The 27,400-nt window shown below is 35.8% G+C and overlaps 2 protein-coding genes across 3 annotated transcripts in view; one reads left to right on the top strand and one right to left on the bottom strand.

The window, feature by feature from the left end:
* LOC111044390 (cytoplasmic aconitate hydratase) overlaps nt 1-27,400 on the bottom strand; it is a 92,307-nt gene that overhangs the window by 11,875 nt on the left and 53,032 nt on the right. For both annotated transcript variants that reach the window (XM_039425823.1, XM_039425822.1), the window contains exons 12-15: nt 25,650-25,806; nt 24,092-24,327; nt 19,876-20,012; nt 18,350-18,497 (exon numbers count right to left, since the gene is read on the bottom strand). In XM_039425823.1, the coding sequence (XP_039281757.1) occupies nt 18,350-18,497; nt 19,876-20,012; nt 24,092-24,327; nt 25,650-25,806 (678 nt within the window). The remainder of the gene's footprint in view (nt 1-18,349; nt 18,498-19,875; nt 20,013-24,091; nt 24,328-25,649; nt 25,807-27,400) is intronic.
* Nucleotides 13,650-17,788, top strand: LOC111044377 (non-specific lipid-transfer protein-like). Its single transcript, XM_039425831.1, has 2 exons — nt 13,650-13,969; nt 16,351-17,788. The coding sequence occupies exons 1-2, from the start codon at nt 13,741-13,743 to the stop codon at nt 17,394-17,396; spliced, it is 1,275 nt and encodes a 424-aa protein (XP_039281765.1). The 5' UTR covers nt 13,650-13,740; the 3' UTR covers nt 17,397-17,788.

The raw sequence follows: 27,400 nt of genomic DNA, 5'->3' as shown, positions 1-27,400 counted from the left end.
AAAAAAAAACAAAGTACATAGCATAGCATTTTCGAGAAACATTACTGGACATGAAATCACAAACTGTCTACTCAGATTACACATGAATTGTAATGTTGACAACCATGTAGTATGTGATTGTCCTGAAATTGAGAGAACAAGTCACTTGAAATACCTAGGGGTAATAATCGAGGAAGGTTTCAGATGGAAAAGAAACATATATAGATTACTTATGCAATATAGATTGAAATTTGTATCATATAAATTCTTTAAATTACGATCAGTATTGAAGGTAACTATGATGAGAATGTTATATACTTTGCAAATAGTACCGTATGTTTTATAGTTCAGTCGATACTGCATATGGCTTAATGGTTTGGGGAGGTACCTTCAACTCTCACCTCTCTACACTATTTATTGTACAGAAAATGATTGTCAAGACAATTTCAAATAGACCAATATTATACCCTTCAATGAGTGCATTCAGTGATCTGAAAGTCATGACTATCCGCCAACTGTATGTGCTTAACATCCTCAAATATTTCAATAGATATAACAACAACTTTAAAAAAATCAATAGCGAAACACATTAAACATAAGAAAATATAATGAACATAAATTTGAATGTTATGTTTAAAACTTACTTTAATTCGAAAACAACTGATTTATATTGCACCGAGAATAATATATAGTATCCCAAACGATCTCATAAATCAACAAATAATAACGAAGTATATTACATTGAAAATAAAAAACTGGATAATCCAAGAATATTATTTTGATATCTATAATATTTTGATATCAAAATAATATAGCTTCCAATTAAATTTGAAGGTCTCTTGCGAATTTTTTTTACATATTTTTGAAGGATCCATATGATTAGAATTACGTATGTTTAGAAATCCTCATGTAAAATCTGACAAAGCATTTATTTGGAACGGTTCTACTTCGATACTCGATATATACTTGATATTCGATACTCGATGTATACTTTATATTCGATACTCGATACAGTCACAGTTACATATTCAAGATTGTGTTTTCTAATATTATTCGTCGTTTCAATTTTAATATTTTTATTATTCAATTTTTGGTATTTTATTTCGTTCTTTAGGCATCTTACTTTCAAGATAATTGCTACTTTTTCATCAAATTGTCGCGAACGTTTGCTTACATGTCTGGCGTTTCCGGCATGTCCTTTGTTAGTCGAGCGTTGGCCTAGCTTCTCATCTTTTGATCATCTCTCGTCGGTGGTGCACATCGCTTCTGGTCTACCTTTTCTTCATCCAAATACATCTGGCTTATTGAACGTTTCAAATGTGAAATATTACTTCAAATGAATTCTTCAAATGTATTCATCAACTGTGATTCAACTATTTATCAATTTCTTTGTGTATTTACGCTGATAGACTTTGTCAAAGTTCCATAGTATTGTGTTGGCATCTCTCGCCATTTTTCTAACAACATGGCTTCACCACTTGAAACTCAGACTTTCAACTTCATCATCTCTACCATTTGGAAATTGATCTAAAAATTCCACAACTTGGAATTCGGATTATTTGTTTGGAGTTCTACATGTTCCTGTTCACATTCCCATTGGGGGAATTGTCTGCTGTGTTTGATGCTTTCATTTTGCCATTGCGTGGTCATAGTTGGAACTTGCTGAACGTGCTGTTCCCTGGGGTACCGTGGATTCCCTGCCTGTCTGCCTGGTCACATCTCTTTCTTCAAAATTTAACTCAGGTTACGTGAATCTTTTTCTTCAATTTTCATTTTACTCATGTATTGCATAATTGTTCATGAAACAATTAACAGCGTGTCGAAACTGGACCATGTTATTCTCTATTCCTAATTTATTTTGTATTCAAACAATTCAATGTTAATTCATATTATTTTTGTAGCTATTATTCAGCTTTTACAGCAATTAAAAACATTTAATTGTCTGTACTTATTCGGCAATCGAGCCTATATACATGAATTCAATATGTTACAGTGTATGTCTCATTGAGAGCACTGTCCTACGATATTTCAAGGTTATAATAATTGTATTATTGATCATCTTATTATTGTTTTCAATTATCAGTTGGCTTATTTGTGAAGCATTTCAATTTCTAACCTCAAATTAATATTCTCATATCTGAATTATTTGTATTGATGTCTAACTTGACATTCAAATCATTGAAGGCCCATGTCGTCTCTATTAATGTACTCAACATTAATAATTGTTTCATTGTATTTGATAGCTACCCTTGGCTTAAAAGTGTTTTCATTGAAGGCCTATGTCGCCTCTATTAATGTACTCAACATTAATAATTGTTTCATTGTATTTGATAGCTACCCTTGGCTTACAAGTGTTTTCATTGAAGGCCTATGTCACCTCTATTAATGTACTCAACATTAATAATTGTTTCATTGTATTTGATAGCTACCCTTGGCTTACAAGCGTTTTCATTGAAGGCCCATGTCACCTCTATTAATGTACTCAACATTAATAATTGTTTCATTGTATTTGATAGCTACCCTTGGCTTACAAGCATTATCTTAAGGCCACCGACGCCTATCTCAATGTGTATGACATTGATTTTGGAACTTACTTATGTTAATGTCGACCAAGGCATTTACATTTCTGAACTTAGTTGTATTAATGTCGACCGAGACATTCAATTACTCTAAGGTTATTTGTACTAGTGTCAATCAAGACATTCAACTATTTCAAAATATAGAGCATTGTCACTTTCTGATTTACTTGTGTTAATGTCATTCAAGACATGCAATTTATTTCAATGTATGTAACATTGATTCTGAACTTGTGTAAGAATAAGAATAAGAATAAGAATTTTATTTGCCATTAAACATATAAACATCAATGCAATAGGCTTCGTCAAAATATAAATTTGAAATACATATTACAATATAATATATAACATGAAAACTAATTATAGCTCACAGTCTAGCAATACTACTAATATCACAGTCTAGAAATTCTCTTAAGTTATAAAATGGATTCTTTTTCAGCCAATTCTTTACCACTAATTTAAAGCTTTTTTCTTGCAAATTTCTTATTGCTATGGGGATTTTATTAAACATTACATGCCTCTGATACATATGACTCCTATGAGTTCTAGACAATCTTACATAGGGTGTGAGAAGGTCACCGTTTTGTCTGGTATTGTAATTATGGTTATCACTATTTTGAAGATAATTTCCCAAATTGTTTCTCACCTGGATTAGATTGTAGTAAATATACAATGAAGTCACAGTCATTATACCAAATTTAATAAAACTCTCTCTACAGGAATCTCTTTGCTGCAGGTTAGCAATAATTCTGATGACTTTTTTCTGTAGTATTAACACCCTTCCTGCATTGCTGCTGTTCCCCCACAGCATAACTCCATAACTGATGAGTGAGTGGAACAGGCCAAAATAGGTCATCAGTAGTGTTTGAGTACCTACGCAATATTTTAACTTCCTTATAAGATAGACTACTCTTGAAATTTTCCTGCATACAAACTCCACTTGCTCTTTCCATGTTAACTTATTATCTAAATATAAACCTAACAATTTGACTGATCTATTCTCACAAACATTGTTCGCCAATGAAAAATATATATTCTCAGTCTTATCATTATTAATTGCTAATCTATTAGATTCAAACCAGGCCGTAGACAATTGGATACTCTCTATCAACCTTGCTGTAACGTCTTCCTGTCTTTTTTGAGAGCACATCAATGATGTGTCGTCTGCATACAGTATTGGTAGACAATTATTAGATGATACACTACAATGAAAGTCATTCATGAATATTAGAAATAGGAATGGGCCCAATATCGACCCTTGAGGTACTCCTGCTATCACCTTTACAACTTCTGACTTCTTACTGTTTATAATTACAACTTGTCTCCTATTCTGCAGATAAGACATGATTACATTTAGCTCACTGCCCAAGATACCATAGTGGCGTAATTTATTCTCTAGAATAGTGTGTGATATGCAGTCGAATGCTTTTTGTAAATCTATTAGACACACACCTGTAATTAACTTATTCTCAAATGCTTCTAATATCCTATTAACAACAGTCTCAACGGCTGTTATGGTAGAATGTTTCGGTCGGTAACCATATTGATGTTCATAGAGTAAGTCATTGGAATTAAAATAGTCGTACAATTGAACAAATATACAGGCTTCAATAATCTTACCTATTATAGGAACTAAAGCTATTGGTCTGTAACTATTAGGCTGCGTTTTATCACCTTTCTTGTAAACCGGAGTTACTTTACTGAGCTTTAAGCAATCTGGAAATTTTCCACCCATAAGAACTGAATTAATCAGAAATGTAAGAGGTGTCAGTATACCTTCTATGAAACCTTTGACAACGACATTGCTCAGGCCATAAATATCACCTGCTGATGAAGTGCTTAGATTTTTTACAATGTCAAGAACCAGCTTTGGTTCCACTTTTTTCCATTTGAAATTATTATTTTCTAAGTTCAAAGGCATTTTAAATTTATTTAACAAAATTGAATGATTCTCAGAAGGTACGTTACTAGCATTAATAGCACATGATACATTTATAAAATAATTGTTTAAAACATCTGCTGATATAGGTGGCTCTTGCTGTTTATATCCAGAAGTTGCTGACTCAGTTTTTATAATATTCCATGCCGCTTTACACATATTTTTTGCTCTAGTAATACAGTCATCATTGGTCTTAATTTTAGAGTTTGCAATGGCTTTCCTATAATCTCTTTTAAATTTCAAGAAGTTTTGCCTATCTTCAATGTCATGACTATACTTCCATCTATTATACAAAATAATCAGCCAATTTCTCATATTTGCTATTTGAGGTGTGTACCACTTGTTACAAGATTTTTTCTTAGCACTTTCAATATAAGTAATTACAGGACAACATATATTAAAATGATTCAATATTACATTCATAAAATTTTCAAAAGCTACATTCAAATTTTCATTGTAACAGTTCTGAGACCAGTTAACATTCAAAAATCTATTCTTAAGTTCTAATAATCTCTCATCAGTTATTAATCGTTTGGTTACAGTCTTGTTTCGTACATTCCCAGTCTTAGAATCTTCTCCAGAAATCTCCAGCCACACCCCTGCATGATCTGACAATCTTCCTTCACCCAGCAATGATACTTTACATAAATCAGGTTGAATATCAGTGATAATATTATCTAGGCAAGCTTGCCCCCTGGTGGGCAACTTATTCGCACAATAAACATTAAAAGATCTAAGAAGATTTAAAAAATCATTACAAGCCAAACTGTTAACATCCAAGATATTTACATTAAAATCTCCTGCCAATATAATAGATTTACAACTTTTTGTGAGAATATATTCCAACAGATTTTCAAGATAAACAAAGAAAGTCTTTACATCAGAGTTCGGAGTCCTGTATACATTTATTACAATAATAGAATTCTCAATAAGCTTGATGGCTGAAGCCTCACATAGAAAATCAGTGCAAAGATTGGCTACGTCGATAACTTCAAAAATGTTATCTTTCTTAACATATATGGACGATCCCCCGTGTGACTGTGGTGGCTCTCTACAATAGAAACTAGCAAGCACGTAATTAGATGGCACATAACAATCTATTTCATCTCTCACACACCAGTGTTCACACATACATAAAACATCCACTGGTTTGTTTACAAGTTCAGCTTCTATCATACTCAATTTATTTCTGATGGATTGTATATTAATATGAAGAATAGATAATTTCAATTTATTAATAGAAATATTTCTATCAGCACCACCTTTGAGATTGTTACGGTTATAAACTGGAATCTTATATGAATCACTTGTCGAAATGGCAACATCAGTCACAGTTTGTGTGCATACAGGCGTAGTAATCGAATCAGACCTTCGCTCCTCTACTCTTCTAAAAAAGAACCATGTTGGGGAGTAATAGGAGGAAATGAACTCAAATATGTGAAATGATCATTCACACATTCTACAATCCTATCACTCACGTATTTTTTCCCAAGTATATTCAAATGCATACCATGGCCTGTGAAGAATCTTCGTCCTAAATCACTTATGTCTATAAACTTCACATGTGAAAACCGCTGACTTATTTTCAACATTGCCTTATTAGTTTCTCTTATTGCCAAATTGACGCAAGACCAGCCTGGCAGGTCGTACCGAAGAGGAATCGAAAAAACAAGTACATTTGTTTTGTACATTGCCGCCAAACTCCGCCTTAGTGCTATAAGAACATCTTTAGCCTCATTCTTACTAACGTCATTTGAGCCTGCTTGAAATACTACAAAGTCCTTCGCACCAAAATCATCAAAATTATTGGGTAAGACGTCCCGGAATTTTGCACCCGGCTTTACGAAAGAGGTAAAATTGTAGCTGTTATTCTTCTCAAACTCTCTTCGCACATTTCTCCCTTGGCTATCAGCGTAATGATGTACTTTAGCCTCACAAGTGGTAGACCTACCAGAATCAGATTCCTTAGATCGATTTTTGGACTTTCGATTTGATAACCTTCTATTACAATTTTTAGAGTTTCCTTTTTCCGACTGAATTTCTCTATGCTTTCCTGACTTAACATACAAATCATCATGCAGTGTCCTCCATTTATTTGTCTCTTTCCGCTCCACATCTCCTTCATTTCTCAAAACTAAGTTATCCGCCTCTAATGCTTCAATAGACGTAGACATTGACTGCACACTTTCCAATAAAGATTTATTTTCGTTCTTCAGTGTCGTGATTATTTGATTTGATCTTTCACACTCACGCTGAATTTCAGATTTCAATTGTTCTATTTCTAATTTTAAATCCCTTACCACATTTATAAGGTCGTCTCTTTGTTGTAAGAGTTCTAAATCATGTATACTGCAAGTGTCGTCATCCCTAACAGTTCTAATGTTAGGTGTATTAACACCCATCTCTCGCGATTTTGGTGTCTCGTCATCACTAACAGTTATCGCATTAGGTTTATTAACTCCCATCTCTCGCGATTTTGGAGTCGATAACAATTCAAGTTTCTTACTCGTCGATTTTGAGGGAGTAGTCTCTATGCTTGCAACTCGTGACTCTGAGTTGACATCCACAATTGAATGATTATGAGTTCCCGAATTTCCCATAACTTTGTTCATACTACTGTTTGTTTTCATGGAAGCAGAACATCCAAACGTTAGACATCGCCATGAAACTTGTCCATTTGCTAAATCCCGATCCCTTCTATAACTGTAACCGTCTACCTTGATTGCTGAATTACCTGTTTTTGTTTTGAAATTTTGAATCAACATGGTTATATTGAAAAGTTAACAAGTAAGCAAGAAACAAAATAAGAAGCGTTTATTTGAAAAACCGGAGGATTCGCGGGCTATCTGTTGATTGGCTCAATGTTGTTTATCTAGAAGACCGTTCAAAGCAATAATTTTATCTGCGCTACAACACTGCTATCTAATTTTGATAAGGCATTCCTACTCGGGGATGGGCTGCTGACCTAATTGGGTAGAATTAGGCTAGAGATGCCAGCACCCAATTACGCCGCTCTCTCCCGAGAGTCGAGCAGTTACAACCTGAGCTTGGAAAGCCGTCATCAAGGAAACAAAACGTAAACAACAATACAGATGATAATAACACGATATCGGAACAAAGCCACTAACAGCTGACGTCAGTTTGAATACACGCAGTAATTATCGAAACTCAAGACTGTGCCGGCATACAATGATGAAGCTAAAAGTGCGGTTAGAAAACAAGTTAATGTCATCAAATGTGCTTCTACTCAGTACTCACGATTCATTTGAGTTGGATATTTTTAAAGGTAACTTAATTCTCACTGAATCACTTTAACACTTACTTAAGAGAAAATATGACACTGGAAATCAGTAAATAAGTAAAATTCTAGAGCTCTAATTACAAGTAAACTTTAAAGGTAGTCCAGTGCTACCAACCTCCAATAACATTGAATTTTTCAACATTAACTTCATTGTATCATTTAAAATTTTCTATTTTCAATTCAGGTGTCATTAACATTACCTTATCAATTGTTGTCAGTCTTCAATGGTCATTAGTATCATTAATTTACATTCATTCAAAATTTTGTAATTATTTCTTTTCTAACAGTTTTATTTCATTCTGTGATAAGACTCAGCTAAAGATTTTCATTCAATTTAATTTCCATTCACTTGTTTTTGTATGTGGCCATCTGCCTATTATTTCATTGATATTAAATCTCAACTTGTTTACTCATTTTGTCTTTTATTGGCATACTCCCAGCACTTCATACTATCAGTTTTTTATGCACAGAATCCAGAGATTTATTTTGTAGGTATTAATATCAATTATCATTTACAGTCCAATGCCCTGACTTTGGATTCTGTCATAAAAATGGTCCTCCACCCCGGATTTTTGATTCAGTGGTTACCTAGGATAATTGTTACATTTTTATTACCCATTTTCTTGGTCCGTTGAACCTTAGGGTTTCAGTGACCATGTGCCTAATAGTCTAGCTTGATAGCTTTATTCCATTGTATTTTTGTATTGTTTAATATTAAGCATTCACACACTTGTTTCGATTTTCAGTACTGGCTGCAACTCAAAGCACGCTGCGATGTGTATGCACCAGCTATCAGCTATCCTGTACCCTGATAGACTGAACTGCACTGAACTGGTCACAGATGGCTATTGCGCATTGAGAAAACAACACACGGCACACTACACTGCCTTGCGAGCTTGCTACTTGACTTGCTGCACAGCAAGCTTGACACAACTTGCCTCAAATGCACAGGCGTGCCTCTTTGCGTACTGGACCAGCGCCTGAAGTTGCTTATTGGCGCAGCAATCGCATTGCTACAGTGCAGTATCATTTCATTTACTCAGGTTTTTCTGTTAATTTTTAAGCATGTCTGATCATGAGGAAGATTTGCTTCCTGAGCATTCTGCTCTTTTCAAAGCAAGATACAATTTACACCAGGAAATAGATTGGTTCATAACCAACTATAACGATTATGTCGTGGACACTGAAGCCACTTATTATCAATTGTTGACTGTCAAAAACGAACTAAATTCACTTAGAATTAAGTATGACAAAATTCACGAACAGTTATCAAATGAAGAGTTGCAAGCACAAGACACTTCAACTCATTTTGAAATACTTACTAAGTTTATTTCCATTACCTCTAAGGCAAACGCTGCATCAACTGCTTTTGAAAGCAGACAGCGTAACAATGAGGCCACTGCTGGTGCTTCCCAGCGGCCAACATCTCAAAACTCGCATTTGGCAAATTTTCAGTTGCCTCAGATTCTGCTTCCACATTTCAATGGGGAGCTTTCAAAATGGCAAGCATTCTTAAGTGCTTTTACCAATATTATTGGTAATCAGGATAATATTAATGACTCACTCAAATTTTTCTATCTTCGTCAATCACTCAGTGGTGAAGCTCTTCCTAGAGTGGAACACATTGAAGCTGACGAAAATGGTTTTCAGCTTGCATGGAACCTCTTAAGGGAGAGGTATGACAATAAGAGATTAATTGCTGCCAGGCACATCACGGCAATTGAATCTCCTCCTACCATAAAACGTAACTGTCGTCAATCATTACGGGCATTCATTGACTTTTGCAAGTCCCACATTACCGCGCTCAAAGCGCTTCAACTTGGAGTCCAAATCAAGGACTTATTGTACATGCACAAAATATTGTTGCAGTTGGATACTGCTACTGTTCGAGAATGGGGAAAGAGTGTTGGTATACACAACATTCCCACCATTGATAAATTTTGGAATTTTTTGGAATCACAATGCAAAATCGTGGAAGCTGTTGCTTCAAGCTCAGCTACCCACCATCAAGGAAATGTACAGCAAGGTACATCTAACTCAGTTGGTGCTCATAGCAAGCCGAAGTTCAATCAAAATCAATCAAATGTTCAATCTAGAATGCAGGTTACTACCTCTTGTATGCCACCTTGTAGTTTTTGTAATTCTGTTGGTCATTTTCCAAATCGTTGTAATGAATTATTGAAGTTGCAGGTTATTGATCGTTGGAATGCTGTCCATGACAAAAGGTTATGTTATAATTGCATCAAGCCTTTCACACCCAATCATATTTGTTTGGACAAATTGTGTACACTTTGTGGCAAGAGTCACCACACTGTTCTTCATAGGTCATATCCTCAATCGCGAGACACTCAGCCTACTTCTAAGGATAAGGTAACTTCCAATGTTATTCATTCTCAATCTTTTGCTCCTTCCAAGGGTAAGAATGCTGTTTTGAATTCCGTCATGGTTCAGAATGCGGAAACAACTAAACAAGCTGTTTCTAACGCAGAACAGCCTCAGAAGAATGCTCATGTCATGATGAGCTCCACCTCGTCACTGTGTTTGCAACAGCAATCAACTGTTGCTTTGTTACCTACTGCCGAAGTTTTGGTTCAATCTTCTAGTGGGAAATTTATTAAAGCTACCGCGCTTTTAGATTCTTGTTCTGATTGTAATTTGATGTCAACTGGGTTGGCTGAAAAATTGTCACTTGTTACTTTGTATTCGGACACTTTGATTCATAGTGTAGGTGAGAATAAGACCAAATCATCTATTTCTCATTCAGTTTGCTTGTCTTCATCTGATCGTTCGTGGTCAGTTGAAGAAAATTGTATTGTAGTTGATAGCATATCATCTAATGTTCCTAGTGTGAACATCAATCTTTCTAAAATTTCAATTCCTGTTGAACTTAAATTAGCGGATCCATTGTTTGATCAATCTAAACCTTTAGATTTGTTACTTGGTGCTGGCATATTCGCATCTATACTTCAGCCTGGTAAATTGTATCTGGCTCAAAATTCTTCAGAAAACTAGTCTAGGTTGGGTCATATTTGGTTCTTGTAAAACTATTCGTCCTATTGCAGCACCTCGTTCGTGCCTCCCTGCTTCGCCTGTGGCCGCTCCCCGTAGGGTCATGTCAAATTTTCTAACTTCAAATGATGTCTCTCATCAGTTGGAGAAATTTTGGAAGTTGGAAGAAATCTCTCCTCTACTTCCTCCCTCACCTGAGGTTTTGAAACTTGAAAGGCATTACACAACCACTACCACGCGTCTTGAAGACGGACGGTTTATGGTTACTCTTCCCAAAAAGGATAGTTTCCACTCATTGGGTCATTCAGGTGTCATTAACATTACCTTATCAATTGTTGTCAGTCTTCAACGGTCATTAGTATCATTAATTTACATTCATTCAAAATATTGTAAATATTTCTTTTCTAACAGTTTTCATTTTGTGATAAGACTCAGCTGAAGATTTTCATTCGATTTAATTTCCATTCACTTGTTTTTGTATGTGGCCATCTGCCTATTATTTCATTGATATTAAATCTCAACTTGTTTACTCATTTTGACTCTTGAAACTCATATGACCCAAATAGCCAGTTTAATTTGAAAATAACTCAATAAACTTAGAAATCACTTCCAAATTTAATAAAATATCACAATAAACCAATCATTAGTTACTAAGTTCTAATCATTGGTAAATATTTTCATGAAATCTATTTTTGATAGAAAATGTTAATCCATTTGAAAGAAAAGGAAAAAAATATTTGTAATATGAGGAAAATGTGTTATACACTTGGTAAGGCAATAATGTTTTACAATTTAATGAATATGATATAATATATTGTATTTTGGCTAAGGCATATTATACGGTGTCTCATATTCAATTACTCCGTAAACTGGAAGAGTTGGGATTAGAGGAACCCCATAAAATTATTCGAGAGCTACCTCTCAAATAGGGTGCAAATTTTAACTCTCAATAATGAGAACGACGTTAGTAGGATGCCACTTTCCGGGTACGGCCTAGGCCTACCCCAGGGTACAGTACTATCGCCTATTTTATTCCTGGTCTACGTAAATGAGGTACTGAAATTGGAGCTAAATGGTGGGGAGATTTATTCTTTTGCTGATGACACTCTGCATTGTTATCTGGGGGCAATACATGGCATAACGTTCATGAAGCCGCCACAAAAGGCTTCTCCACATTAAAGAGATGGCTGAACATCAATTCCCTTAGTCTCAATATAAAAAAAAAACAAAGTACATAGCATTTTCGAGAAACATTACTGGACATGAAATCACAAACTGTCTACTCAGATTACACATGAATTGTAATGTTGACAACCATGTAGTATGTGATTGTCCTGAAATTGAGAGAACAAGTCACTTGAAATACCTAGGGGTAATAATCGAGGAAGGTTTCAGATGGAAAAGAAACATATATAGATTACTTATGCAATATAGATTGAAATTTGTATCATATAAATTCTTTAAATTACGATCAGTATTGAAGGTAACTATGATGAGAATGTTATATAGGTACTTTGCAAATAATACCGTATGTTTTATAGTTCAGTCGATACTGCATATGGCTTAATGGATTGGGGAGGTACCTTCAACTCTCACCTCTCTACACTATTTATTGTACAGAAAATGATTGACAATTTTAAATAGACCAATATTATACCCTTCAATGAGTGCATTCAGTGATCTGAAAGTCATGACTATCCGCCAACTATATGTGCTTAACATCCTCAAATATTTCAATAGATATAACAACAACTTTAAAAAAATCAATAGCGAAACACATAAAACATAAGAAAATATAATGAACATAAATTTGAATGCTATGTTTAAAAACTTACTTTAATTCGAAAACAACTTATTTATATTGCACCGAGAATAATAAATAGTATCCCAAACGATCTCATAAATCAACAAATAATAACGAAGTATATTACATTGAAAATAAAAAACTGGATAATCCAAGAATATTATTTTGATATCAAAATAATATAGCTTCCAATTTGAAGGTTTCTTGCAATTTTTTTTACATATTGTTGAAGGATCCGTATGATTAGAGTTATGTATGTTTAGAAATCCTCCAGTTACTAAAAAACCATGTTTTTCACGTTTTTCTCAAAAACGGCTCTAACGATTTTTTTCAAATTCATACCCTGTATAGTTATTTATCCGCTCTATCAACTGGCATGAGTCTTTTTCCTGGGAAACTATGGGGGGTCCACCCCATCCTTGAGAAATGGACTTTGTAACCTCCTTCTCGTGCATGAGGTAGGTAGAGCAGTTTATAAAGAGAACACAGTCATAGTCAAGATATTTCATCTGTAGAACAGCCGTTTTGACGACTTTTAAAAAAATAATCGAATTCCACCATTTACACAAAGGAAAAAGTACTCTGAAAACAATTATAAAAATCTGGTGTGGTACCTACACTCACACAACTTTCCTTGCTCATTGAACTATAAGCCTCATTCTTAAACGAGAATAATTTAGGGGAATAACATAATGATGATTGGCGGCAACATATTTGCAACTATACGATCAGACTAATGTATATGTGTTTATATAATTATTGTTTTCAGAGTACTTTTTCCTTTGTGTAAATTGTGGAATTCGATGATTTTTTTAAAAGTCGTCAAAACAGCTGTTCTACAGATGGAATATCTTGACTATGACTGTGTTCTTTTTATAAACTGCTCTACCTACCTTTAATGAGGCTCAAGTTATAGGTATAGGTTATAGTTATATAGGTATAGCGTTCGTGCTATGTTATTAGTTGTTGATGTCTCTGCTTTAAAAGCCAACGTACAGACAGACGAAGACAGAGACAGCTGTTATCTCAAACATTACAAGTTAGTCATTACTCAATAATATTATTGAAAAGTGATACGATTATAAACAAGACATTTCTAGTTATTACCATAGAATATCTTTCCACTTTTAAGATGTCCCCTAAGCCCAGAGTATTCGTTGTGGGCGTCGGTATGACTCGATTCAAAAAACCAGACCAAAGAGTTGGCCTGGATTATCCTGAAATGGGTGGTGAAGCAGTGAGCAAAGCTCTACAAGATGCGTCTGGCCTTGCTTACGACTCTATAGAGCAGGCCTGTGTGGGATACGTGTATGGCGACTCCACGTGCGGCCAGCGGGCTTTGTATCAACTGGGCATGACAGGTAGGCCTATGCCACATCAGATAGACCCACTTGAAATTGTTACAGCAACTCATTTATTCAACAGATGAAATAGTAATTTAGGCTGTAACACCATTTTCAATCTCTGTATCATTATAATCTTATTAGTTCCAAGATAAAAACCAACAATATGGTTCGAATATTGTAGTGAGCAAACTCTTTTTTCTTGCAATCTACCAAAGCCATCTCTAGTTGAATGCCATGTTTAATAAGTTATAGATGGCGACTAATGGTTTAGTCACAAAAAAAATCTTGGTTCCTATAAGCTGCAATTTCAAGCTTTTTCTCATGACTGAGCCAAATATATTTTTTAAACGTCTTTAGACTGGACCATCTATAGCAATCCTGTAAAACTAGATTCAGATGACAGCTGCAGCACATCTGAATTGATTGAGTTTTTACTGCTTCCAACTTGGGCTGACAAGTTGAATGAATCTTCTACGGCGATGTTGTCATCCTCCCTCTAGGTCGTTCTAAAGTGTCATTCTAATGACCGTTTATACAATCACCAATTAAATTTCTCTCCGACCCTCAGAATCTCATCCGATTGGCTAAGAATCAACTGTTGATGAGAATTAGCCAATCGGAGGGCATACTGTTTGTTGTCTGTTGCGTCTGCATCACCTGACGCTAGTGGTCACGCGCATTTCAAGTCAACTATTTAAAGATTTGAGCCAGCTGGTGACAGGACAATAACGCTGGAGACAAACGAGGTCTGCTATCTTTTCATAGTGAATGATTTAATAGAATCAACAGTTTGCAATTGAATAATCAAATTTTCTCGAATTTCAAGCTTATTTTCGATTTTAGGTGAAAATGCTACTGAACATTAATGGTAGAGATCTTTATGCTCAATCTTTTACACTTGAATTTTTTAGTTTAAATTGTATCTGAAGCCTGATAATTGGGAATCTAAAATTAAACTTTGCATACATGGGGCGGAGCTCCTGAAATTTTTACAGATATGAGTTTTGTGGCAGTTGATAGAGCTTATCAATGATTATTTTAGGTATATATTTAATCAAAATCGTTGAAGCCGTTTTCGAGAAAATTGCGAAAAACCATGTTTTTGACAACATTTTTGCCATTTTAGCCGCCATCTTGAATTGCATTTGATCGGAATTGTTCGTGTCGGATCCTTATATTGTAAGGACCTTAAGTTCCAAATTTCAAGTCATTCCGTTAATTGGGACATGAGATATCGTGTACACACACACACACACACACACACACACACACACACATACACACACACACACACACACACACACACACACACACACACACACAAACCATTACCCAAAAAACACTTTTTCGGACTCAAGGGACCTTGAAACGTATAGAAATATAGAATTGGGTTACATTAATTTTTTTAGGAAAGCAATACTTTCCTTACCTATGGTAATAGGGCAAGGAAAGTAAAAATCGGTGTTTGAAAACTGCCATTAAAGTTGGGTGTGATTACATCGACTCCACTGAATTTATCGCTAATAAATAGTTTGATTTGCATGGAAACCAATACTGATTTTCAAATTAATATTTTCAATTGAAAAAACTTTGATCCTTAAATCTTTTAGATAACAGTGTTTTCTTATCTAGTTGCAGAAAAAACAAAAGTGTTGATGAATAAATAAGTAATATGTGACTAATTTATTGCTGGGTAATTTACTCATTTTGATTGTTGATTATCCTTGTTCTTATAATATTTTAAATATGGAAGGATAATTATTTTAATTCAAATTAACATATGAATCAACATTTCACCTCACCATATCCATGAGACGTTATGGTCACTGTAATCTCCACTGATTTACTAGAAAAAACTCTAGAGATTTACTGGAGATAAATAATGGATTAGCAACAGTAACTAGATCCACCATAATAATTTCAATCACTCTCATATTGTTCTCTGCTCATTCTATTATCTCTGGACAAAAATAATCGATCAAACTGTTCACTCATTTTCAGTTTGCCAATGTGTGAAAAATACTAGTATTTAATTTCATAAAATAAAACAATCAGGTCCGGTTGCACAAAAGCCGGTTAAATTTTAACCGTGTTTAATTTCACAAGAACCAATCAGAGAAGGTTTTTTGAAAGAAGTTCTTGTGGAATTAGCCACGATTAAAATTCAACCAGCTTTTGTGCAACCGGCACAATCTCTAGAAAGTAACCGTGGGTTCTTGAATGGAAGCGTTTGCTTATTTGCACTCAGCCAATGTGTGAGCACTCCAATACGAATCAATGGTATTCTATTTCTGACCAGCAGACGAAAATCATTGAAAGGCAGGGCTTTGAACAGAAAGTTACATTTATGACAGTTTGTATGATTATGAAAATTTCTCTTCTTGTCTGTCTGACAGGTATACCAATCTACAATGTGAACAACAACTGTGCCACTGGTTCTACGGCTCTAATCCTCGCCAAACAACTGATTGAATCCGGCAACAATGACTGTGTACTAGCGCTAGGTTTTGAGAAAATGCAACCTGGATCCCTCAAACCTGAATTCACAGATCGCACACATCCTCTGGATAAACATGTCGAAATGATGTCAGAAACAGCTGGACTAGACATATCTCCAATCACTGCCCAAATGTTTGGCAACGCAGGCTTGGAACACATGCAAAAATACGGAACAAAACCAGAACACTTTGCGAAAATTGCTCTCAAAAACCATGAAAACTCTCTTAACAACCCTAACTCACAATTTAGTCACAAAACCACTCTCAACAGCCCTTATTCTCCACTGAAACACGGCGGGTACACATTGGACGAAATCCAAAACTCTCCAAAAGTTTTCGGACCCCTCACAAAACTGCAATGTTGTCCTACATCAAACGGAGCGGCGGCAGCTATTTTGACTTCTGAGCAGTTTGTGTTGGCTAACAATTTGACAAAAAGTGCTGTGGAAATATTGGGGATTGAAATGTCAACAGATCTACCGTCTACGTTCTCCGAAGGAAGTTTTATTAAGATGGTGGGGTACGACATGACTAGAAACGCCGCTGAGAGGTTGTATAGGAAAACACATACTAAACCGAGTGACGTGGATGTTGTGGAACTACATGACTGTTTTTCTGTCAACGAACTGTTAAGCTACGAAGCGTTGGGACTCTGTGCGGAGGGGAAGGCCAAGGATTTAATTGATGCCGGTTTGAATAAGTATGGAGGAAAGCATGTTGTGAATCCCAGTGGAGGACTGATAGGGAAAGGACATCCTTTGGGAGCCACAGGGTTAGCACAGTGTGCGGAGTTGTGTTGGCAACTGAGAGGGGTGGCGGGAGGTAGACAGGTGGTTGATGCTAAACTGGCATTGCAGCATAATATGGGGCTGGGAGGAGCAGCTGTTGTCGCTTTGTATAGATTGTATAGGCCGAATTTTTCTAAACCAATATCGAAGTTGTGAAAGAATTTTTATCTTCGCCGTTTCAAAGGTGTCTAATAAGGAAAAAAATATACTTTGCAATTAAATTCCAATATCCAAATTAGGAAAAGTTAGAACAAGTTAGTTGGATTCGTTTGTGAAGTAGGTTTGTACACAGATTTGACTTGGTAGGTTAGGTTTAGATAGAGCATTGTGTACAACAGATATTAAAATAAATGGAAATTGAAAAACTCTGTAGTCTCTTCCAAGGTACCTAGAATACATTCACTTTAGATTTGATTCAAGTAATTACAGCTGATGCCAGATTCAAAGCTATGGAAGAATTCGTTTTTGAAGTACAATGGATAAAATCAATGAAAATAAAGGAGTAATGAAATACTGTATTTGTATTAGTAATAAAATAGTACTGCTGCTTATATTCCACTGTCAATTTTTAAAATTATTAATTTGAGGCCATATGCCGTGTGCCATGATCAAATAACGGAATGGAATAGATTCCATTAAAAATAAACTTCCTAGTAATTTCTAGTTACTAAAATTACCATGTAGCTTGGAATGGATAGTGCAGGCCTTATGCTATTTACTTGTTCTCTTCTTCAATGCTATGAAAAGATTTCAAGCATGGACTTCTGCTGTATGCAGTACAACTCTAACGCTACCGTATTGAAAAAGGGAGATTGGGAGAACTCTAGCCTTGTATAATTGTACAAATATCCTTGTTCTACTCATGTAATCATGATCCGTCTTCCAAATTCAATTAAAAGCAATTTACACCTCAATTAAAACAATTACATTAATCATCAATTTGATTAATTTTACACATCTCTCAAATCAACACTATGAAGCTTATTATGTGATAAAGTTGAGATACAGTATTATTATCCATGGATTATGTTCGCTATTGAAATACTTTTGACGTTCTTGGGAGTAGCAAATGAGATTAAAAAAATAATAATGCGTTTTGATTGGCCTACCTCTTCGTTGGATGGGAGATGAATGGTGCGGGGCCCAGCCTTTGTAACGAGCCGGTTAACGAGCCTGATGTTGGCGAATGTGCCTCGAGCCATCACCTCGTCGTGGCCTCGTCGTGAGCCGTACGAGTTGAACTCCTTCGGCGTCAATCTAAAATTACAACAAAAAAATCATTTTCTGTGCCTGTATTGTACCAATAAATCAAGTTGATTGGGAATTGTGTGAAATCAGTTGAGTTTCAGACGGTTAATATACTAAATGATACATGCAGTTGTAAAAGTGTAATAAATAATGCACCTTCAAAGGTGTAATTGAAGGAGCGTAAAACATTTGATAAGAGATGTGGTACACAATACTATATAACTAGGGAATGAAAATAAATCACGCCATTGCATTGTCATCCATTGTTTGTCTTTGACATTTTTTCTGTTCAATGATGTCACTTAACAGCGGCTAAATTTAATAGATTAAATTTGATTGTATATCATTGGTAGAGAAAGTTGGAAATCTGAACTAGATGAAAGGTATCAAAGGTATCGAGGACACATCATAACTTGAAGCATTCAACAAAATAAATATGGAAAGTTGATTACACATTTCTTGATATTCTTATCTAAAGTAATAGTCAATTCATTTATTCATTTACAAAAGCAACTTTCTAAAAGTATTTTTAGTCCAGATGATAACGAGGGGATGAATGATAATACAAACGTTTTCATTTATGATGATTTCGGGATGAAGAGAAGAGATGGAGGTTATGTACTATGTGTCATATTTTCAAAGATTTACAGTTCAAAACAAAACAAGAAGCAATCAAAAATGTATTGCATGATTAATTACAAATCACCTCGTTTCAAGTAAAAGGGGATTACAACAAATGCGTATAATGATTAAGGCCAGTATTACATTAGGACACCAGAGAGAAACCCATGGTATCATGGTATCCACATGTAAAACGAGCAAATACACCAGTGAGGCACCAGGAATGGTAGCCGGGCTGGCGACCCGAGAGAGACACCAGCCGACCGCCAAAATCATGTGCTCGGCTGGTGTCCTTAGTGTAATGAAAGTCATAAGAACTAATAACCCGCGACTAGCTCGGACACTTGAGCGATTGTCCCATTGGAGTCCAAATACGGGCAATTAATTATTAACTAACAATTAGATTATGGATCTGTAATATAACAGTAAATTTTGATAAGAATGGATGAAATTTTTACTTTTCAAGAGTTCAGGAACTGAATTGCATGAAGATATTATAAGATGAAAGATGATGATTGAGCGAATTGCCTTGAATCACGTCAAGAATTGAGAAAACATGTAACATGTATTGTAACAGTGATAGATCCTTTCTACACATTAGGCACTAGATATTGAATTAACGAGCAATTCAACACGACTGCACTTTTTCAAATGTATCTTATTTAAGAAATTGACTCATTTACCAAAAAATAAAAAATAATGAAAACATTAGGAAAGATCGTTGACTCGATTTTGGGTGAATAGATATTTATAATAAGATGATTACCCTCTCTGTCCGAGATATCTGGCAGCGGGACTGTTGCGTGCTATGCTGCCGGCCGGACTGATGTGGTCAGTTGTGACTGAGTCACCCATAAACAGCAACACACGCGCTCCTGTGATGCTCGTCCTGGCGGGCAGGTCCTGCAACAGACACATCATCATTATTTACATCTTAATACTATAATACATTAAACAATAATAAAATTTAGAGGCCCGGGTTCAAACCCCGGCCCGGGCGAGAAATGTTTCTAGGGCCACTCCCGTGTTTCGGATGGACACATTAAGCCGTTTGTTCTGGCTGCCTATAACAGTCCTTAGGTCATGTCAGAGGCCCTGAAATTGATCGAGTGCGATCTGAAAACTCTGAAACCAGACCTGAGCCAGCCAAGTCACACGATATCATTATTATCATATTTAATAATAAAGATTAGAACATTAGTTCCACATGCATTACAAAGATACCGATGTTGTTCTCCTTGATGAAAAACTAATTAAAATTCCAATGCCTAGGCCATACTCTTGCCAAGTTGCTTGCCGCAAGCACGCAATGATCGAAGAGAGTGTTGATGGATGCGCTTGGCTGGTCTTCGCTCGTCGTTTTGCCTTCACAAAAATCGGAACGAGGGCAAGTGAAGGCGAGCGCTGGCATAGTAGCCATCCAAACTATAGCACTCGACGTCATTTGAACGAAAAGATATTACTCTGCTCACTTATTTATTCATACCAGCATTCAGATTGAAGCATGTCCCTGATACATGGAAAGTTCACAGAATAACAAATATGATAGAAAAGTCATTGGAAGAGAAAAAAATTGTTCTGCTATTTTTCTTGATGTAGCCCAGGCTAAAGTTTGGCATGAAGGACTATTGAAAAAACTCAAAGCATTTCTACCAAAAAATATGTGGAGTTGCTTTCTTCCTACATTGTAAATAGAACATTTAAAGTTAAGCAGAATGATGAGTATTCAAACCTGAGAGAAATTAGGGCAGGAGTACCTCAAAGAAGCGTTCTCGGGCCCATATTACACCTGTTGTACACTTGTGATACTCCTCAATGTGTTGGCATCACTGTTGCTACATTTGCTGACGACACTGCGCTTCTGACTTCAGGTGCCACTATAGATGAAACATCCAACACTGTTCAATTAGCTGCAAATCAACTATGCCAATGGACAACAAAATGGAAAATAAAGCTGAATGAATCCAAATCATCAACTTTACCAACAAAAAAATGACAGAAACAATCAACATCAATATGAATGGACATAGAATTCCCTGTGATAATACAGCAAAATATCTTGGAATGACATTAGATGTAAAACTGGAATGGAAGGAGCACATCAAAAGAAAACAGCTTAAAAAATATGGACAAATGTATTGGTTGCTTGGTCTCTAATCCACCCTATCTTTGAAAAACAAGATCATTCTCTACAATAACCAAATCTTAAAACCAATTTGGGTGTATGGGATCCAACTATGGGGATGTGCCTGTCAAAGCAACATCAATATGATACAGAAATTTCAAAATATAGTATTAAGGAATAACGTTGACTATGGTCAACGCTCCTTCATACATCAGAAACAATGACTTGCATAGAGGTCTACGCATTCCATTCATGTCCAGTCGATTTGCCATGCGCCATGAGTCAAGACTCCATCATCATGTCAACCCTGAGGCAAGCCAACTTCTACACAACGAAGATCTTACCAGGAGGCTGAAGAGAAGAAAGCCTTTTGAACTAGTTTAAAATCAATTTGTGATAGTGTACGTAGACTATATAATTTTTAGTGCTCTCATAATCTCAGAACTACTTGGGCCATCAATGGATGAACTGAAGTTTTATTACTTTCCTTGCCCTACTACCATAGGTAAGGAAAGTATTGCTTTCCAAAAAAAATTAAGGTACCCCAATTTCAAGTTTTCTTGGTCATACGTTTCAAGGTCCCCTGAGTCCAAAAACATGATTTTTGGGTATTGGTGTGTGTGTGTTGTGTGTGTGTGTGTGTTGTGTGTGTGTGTGTGTGTGTGTGTGTATGTCTGTGAACACCATAACTCCATTCCTAATTAACCGATTGACTTGAAATTTTAAACTTAAGGACCTTATACCATGAGGATCCGAGACAATAAGAAATTCAATAAAATTCAATTCAAGATGGCGGAAAAAATGGCGGATAATTACTAAAAAACCATGTTTTTCATGATTTTCTCAAAAATAGCTTGACCGATTTTTTTCAAATTCATACTCTGTATAGTTATTTATCAGCTCTATCAACTGGCATGAGTCTCCTTTCTGGGAAACCAATGGAGGACCACCCCATCCTTGAGAAATGGACTTTGTAACCTCCTTCTCGTGCATGAGTTAGGTAGGTAGCGCAGTTCATAAAAAGAACACATACAAAGTCGAGATATTTCATCTGTAGAACAGCTGTTTTTACGACCTTAAAAAATCTGGTATGGCCCACTCACACAACTTTCCTTGCCGTTATGAAAATTTATCACCTGACGTTAGTGTTCCCGCGCATCTCAAGTCCACTATGCAAAGATCTAAGCCAGCTGGTGACAGGACTATAACGCTGGAGACACACGAGGTCTGCTATCTCTTCATAGTGAATGATTTAATAGAATCAACAGTTGCCAACAGTTTGCAATTGAATAATAACATATTCTCGAATTTGGAGCTTATTTTCGATTTTAGGTGAAAATGCTACTGAACATTAATTGTAGAGATTTTCATGCTTAATCTTTTCCATTTGGATTTTTTTGTTTAAATTGTATCTGAAGCCTGATAATTGGAAATCTAAAATCAAACTTTACCTAGATGGGGCGGAGCTCCTGAAATTTCTACAGATATGGGACTTGTGGCTGTTGATAAAGCTTATCAATGATTATTTTAGGTATATATTTAATCAAAATCGTTGGAGCCGTTTTCGAGAAAATTGCGAAAAACCATGTTTTTGACAACATTTTCGCCATTTTAGCCGCCATCTTGAATTGCATTTGATCGGAATTGTTCGTGTCGGATCCTTATATTGTAAGGACCTTAAGTTCCAAATTTCAAGTCATTCCGTTAATTGGGACATGAGATATCCTGTACACAGACGCACATACACTCATACACACACACACACACAACACACACACACACCACACACACACACACACACACACACACACATACAGACCAATACCCAAAAACCACTTTTTTGGACTCAGGGGACCTCGAAACGTATAGAAATTTACAAATTAGGGTACCTTAATTTTTTTCGGAAAGCAATACTTTCCTTACCCATGGTAATAGGGCAAGGAAAGTAAAAAATGACGACTAAAAAAAATCATCGAATTTCACAATTCACACAAAGAAAAAGTTCTCTGAAAACAATTATATATACACATATACAGAAGTCTGATCGTAGTTTCAAATATGAGCAAGGAAAGTTTTGTGAGTGTACCACACCAGATTTTAGTTTTTCATAGTGTAAGATTTATAGTGAAATGAAAATTAATGGTTAGTCTCTGAGACTAGTTTTAATGACAATCAACATAAAAAAATGTACGAGCTTGGCAAGAGTGTGTTCGGCTGGTATAATACAGATTTGACGTTAATTTCACACTAAATTTTAGTGATGAGACGTACGGTACACTTTTCAGGCGTTGCAGAATGAAATTCATTCTACTCCTGTTGCCTAGTTTTGTCACTGTTGGAAAGCAGCTTTCAAGAATGAGATTTGAATAGAATAGTCAAGTTATCCTGTGATGATGAATTGAATTTCATTTGTGTAACAGTACTTACTTGCTTTGTACAATCCGGACACGTTACAAGGCGCATACATGTACCCTACCTGTTACCAAGGCACAGGCCTTCGGGAAACCTTGATACTGCTTAATTTGCAGTATCCAAGTACACATTGTACGCTGAACATGAGACCCAGTGGCTAGAATCACGTCCGGATTCTACAACAATGTAAGTAATTTTATAGAGAAGTGAAGTTTGCCTCATCAACTGAACAACAGTTGAGTTGATATGCAAATTTGGGCTAGCACCTGTATTTTTTATTCCGATATTGTATTTTTTTATCCAATGAATAAATAAATAAATTTAATAGAAAACTATCAAAACCCGAAGGCTAGTGATAGTCTACGTTTGAAAGAGTTTATTTTGGAATGAGATACTGGTGTGATTGATTCACTAGCCTGAAGTTTCAGGTGAACTCCGAACCAACCTTGGTCATGCCAGCGAAGAACGGTGGCCGCTTGATGTAGGTGGACTGTGCATCCCAGGGATACAGCTGATCGGAGGGAGCCTTCAGGGCCTGCCACTTGTTTGAGCCGTTCTCAATCTTGGCATACACATCCCTGAACATGGCTGGAATCACGTGCTGCTTCTCAACCGCTTGGATCTCGCTGCGGAGAGGCCAGATGTCACGCAGGAACACGTCCTTGCCTTCCGATGATTTGCCTGAAAAATCAAGAAATTGTTGGTCAGATTCAATTCAAACTGGCATCATTGGTTGAATGCTGAAATGTGTATTTGCTCTCGGATGAATTGCCTATAAGGAACAAGAGTGTTACAACTTTGCGGCCACAAGAACATTTTCACTTTCTATTAACTTAGTAGCTATTTCAGTTGGCTGTTTTTCTCAGCTGTTTTTGAGAAATCACGAGTATAAGAAAACAAAAGTATAAGCAGCGAGCGACTTTGTTCATGTTACAGCATGAAAACAAGCTACGAACGTGCATGAAACAATATTATTCTCCAGTGGCCGCCAACTTGAACTAAAGACAAAATAGTTGTTTATTTACACAAAAACAAATTAAAATCATGAATCCTCTATTTAGAGATAGATACTGTTGAATTATTTAGATTGTTTTGAACTATTTTGACATTACAGTCTAATTAGTCTTGGACTGTAGTGTCGTCAAAAATTGTTCAAAGCGAATTATTAACTAGCAGTTAATAGATGTTATAGATGAGAATTATTTTGTTTCAAATAGTAGAAACTGAAACTACAACTGACAATGATGACATGAGTGCCAAAACCGAAGTTTTATGAAGTTAAAACGTCTCTAGTACCGTATTGAGATTTTTATCTCTTTAAAGGTTAAATGAGCTTCAACGATGAACGAAGACATTCAACCTACAACTGACGATGATGCCTTGCGAGCCAAATCCCAAGTTTTTTGTGAATAACAATTACCAAGACATCATAATGAGCTTTTATCCAATGTCTATAGATGGAGGTCATGACACCAATGTAAATTGAGCAAAACTGGTAATATGTCTATTCCATATTATGTTATTATATCAAAATATACTGCACTATTTATAATATGATTCTAGTCTATATTCTTTATACTAATAACACGTGAGCTGTTTATCAACTAAGGCTAACAGCAAGTAAATAAACTTCTAAATAAGCAACAAAATGGCTCTTTCAATAGACTTTGCTTCTATCTCTTTGAGAGTTGATTATTTTGTGCCGGGCTCACTACGTGTAGACATAGAGAGCAGGTAGCATAAGAAGATATCTCATAGCATAGGGCATTTATGTTCCAATTTAGAAAAAAAATACTGTTATTTTTGGTGAAGCTATGTGTCGCTGGTAGTCTCTCATACTGTGCCGTTCTTACACTTACACCTGGCCAAAACAGTGATAATAGACAGTGATCCTATGTAATCGACTTGAGTTAACAAAAATCAGCTTGAAATTTGGAACATAAACGAGTAGATGGGATATCTACTTATGTTATATTTTCTCTATGGTGTAGATGTGAACTCACCAATAGGTTCAGTCTCGAAATCGATGTCAACGCGGCCGGCGATGGCATAGGCGATGACGAGCAGAGGCGAGGCCAGGTAGTTGGCTCGAGTGTTCGGGTGAATTCGACCCTCGAAGTTACGGTTGCCGGACAGAACACCGCAACACACCAGGTCGTTCTGGAAACAAAACATTCATTCACTTGAAACTTGTTGAATACTTATATCCAAAAAGGCGGCTGATTGAAGTTTTAGTTTTTAAAGAAATAATTGATAAAGTTCAATCAGCCGCCATTTTGGATAAAAATATCATAGAACATTTTTATTGATGTCATCTTTCTTGTTTTAAAAAGGCCTTTAAAATGATGTACCACACAATTCGGTGTTTACATTTAAAATATTCGAGTTACAACCCCTAAGGCACCCCCTTATGAGGGGTTGAAATTCAGTTGTACGTTAAAGGTGGATTATTTGACCAATAACTTATCCTGAATGTGACAGTATTATATCTACAACAGTCTCCAACTTATTGAAGGGTCCCCATACATATGACTCACTCTGTATATTATTATTACATCGTCATAATATTATATTAAGATTATAGTGTTTTGTACAATAAATGGATTAATATGTGCAAGTGCACGCGTGTTCATGCATGACGCAGATGAGAAACATAATCTGAAAGCAGCAATAGGAACACACACTGAACGCGTGCACTTGTTGGTTGCGTTCAGTGTGAGCAGCTACAGACAAGCCACCAAGTGTTCAATGACTCTTTCTAGATTTTGTTTTTCGGCTTATGCATGAAATCACGTGCACTTGCATATGATAATATAATCATACCCTCAGGAGAATAAAGCTATCTGTTTTGTGTAATGACAGACAAGGATAGCAAATCAGTTGCTGACAATATTCGTGATATGTCAAGAAAAGGAATTCCTCCATACTCTGATATCACTCTATTCCTCTACTACTCTACTATCATCTACTTTGAAGATAGGATCAATCAGACTATAGAATTATTCATAATCAATCAGCTGACAAGTGGATTATTCATTTAATGCATTAAACATATGTCCGGCCGTGTCTATTTCTAATATCAGGGACTGACCTTCGCTCTGGAGTACAAAAGCATTAAAAATTTATTACGAAAGAAGAAATTATAATAGCATTTATAACATTCATACATAAATGTTCTATCTAATTACAGTAAATTGAGATTAATTCCCAGAGGAATGCAAAAATTTCCCTCACAGAGGCCCAGTTGCACAAAAGCCGGTTACATATTTTAATCCTGATTAACTTCACGTGAACCAAATCAGAGAAGACCATTTTAAAAAGATGGATCTACTGGAATTAATCAGGATTAAAAATAACCCGGCTTTTCTGCAACAGGCACTAAGCACCTGATTTAATGATTACAAAAGTTCAACAGCTGAGTCATAATTTTGACACAGACCCACACACATGAACTCACTCACTTCCATCACCAACAGACGATGAAATAATTATTATCTGCTGTTTTTCCAAATAATAATTATCCTTTTAATGTCCTTCAGCGAGTTTTCCCAGGGATGAGACCTAGTGCAATCAAATCTTTATATTATAAACCTACTATGTTCTGAATTTCGTGAGAATCGTTAGAGCTGTTTTCGAGATCCGGTGAACTACAAACATATAAACAGAAGTTGCTCGTTCAATGGTATAGGATAAGGAAGGGTTTCAATATTTTTTATGATGCGTGCCCATAAGTATCAATATTCTCACATTTAAA

The sequence above is a fragment of the Nilaparvata lugens genome, chromosome 4 (assembly GCF_014356525.2).
Source record: "Nilaparvata lugens isolate BPH chromosome 4, ASM1435652v1, whole genome shotgun sequence".
Lineage (NCBI taxonomy): Eukaryota > Metazoa > Arthropoda > Insecta > Hemiptera > Delphacidae > Nilaparvata > Nilaparvata lugens.
The sequence above is the reverse complement of the archived record's forward strand: the minus strand, read 5'-3'. Positions and strand labels throughout refer to the sequence as shown.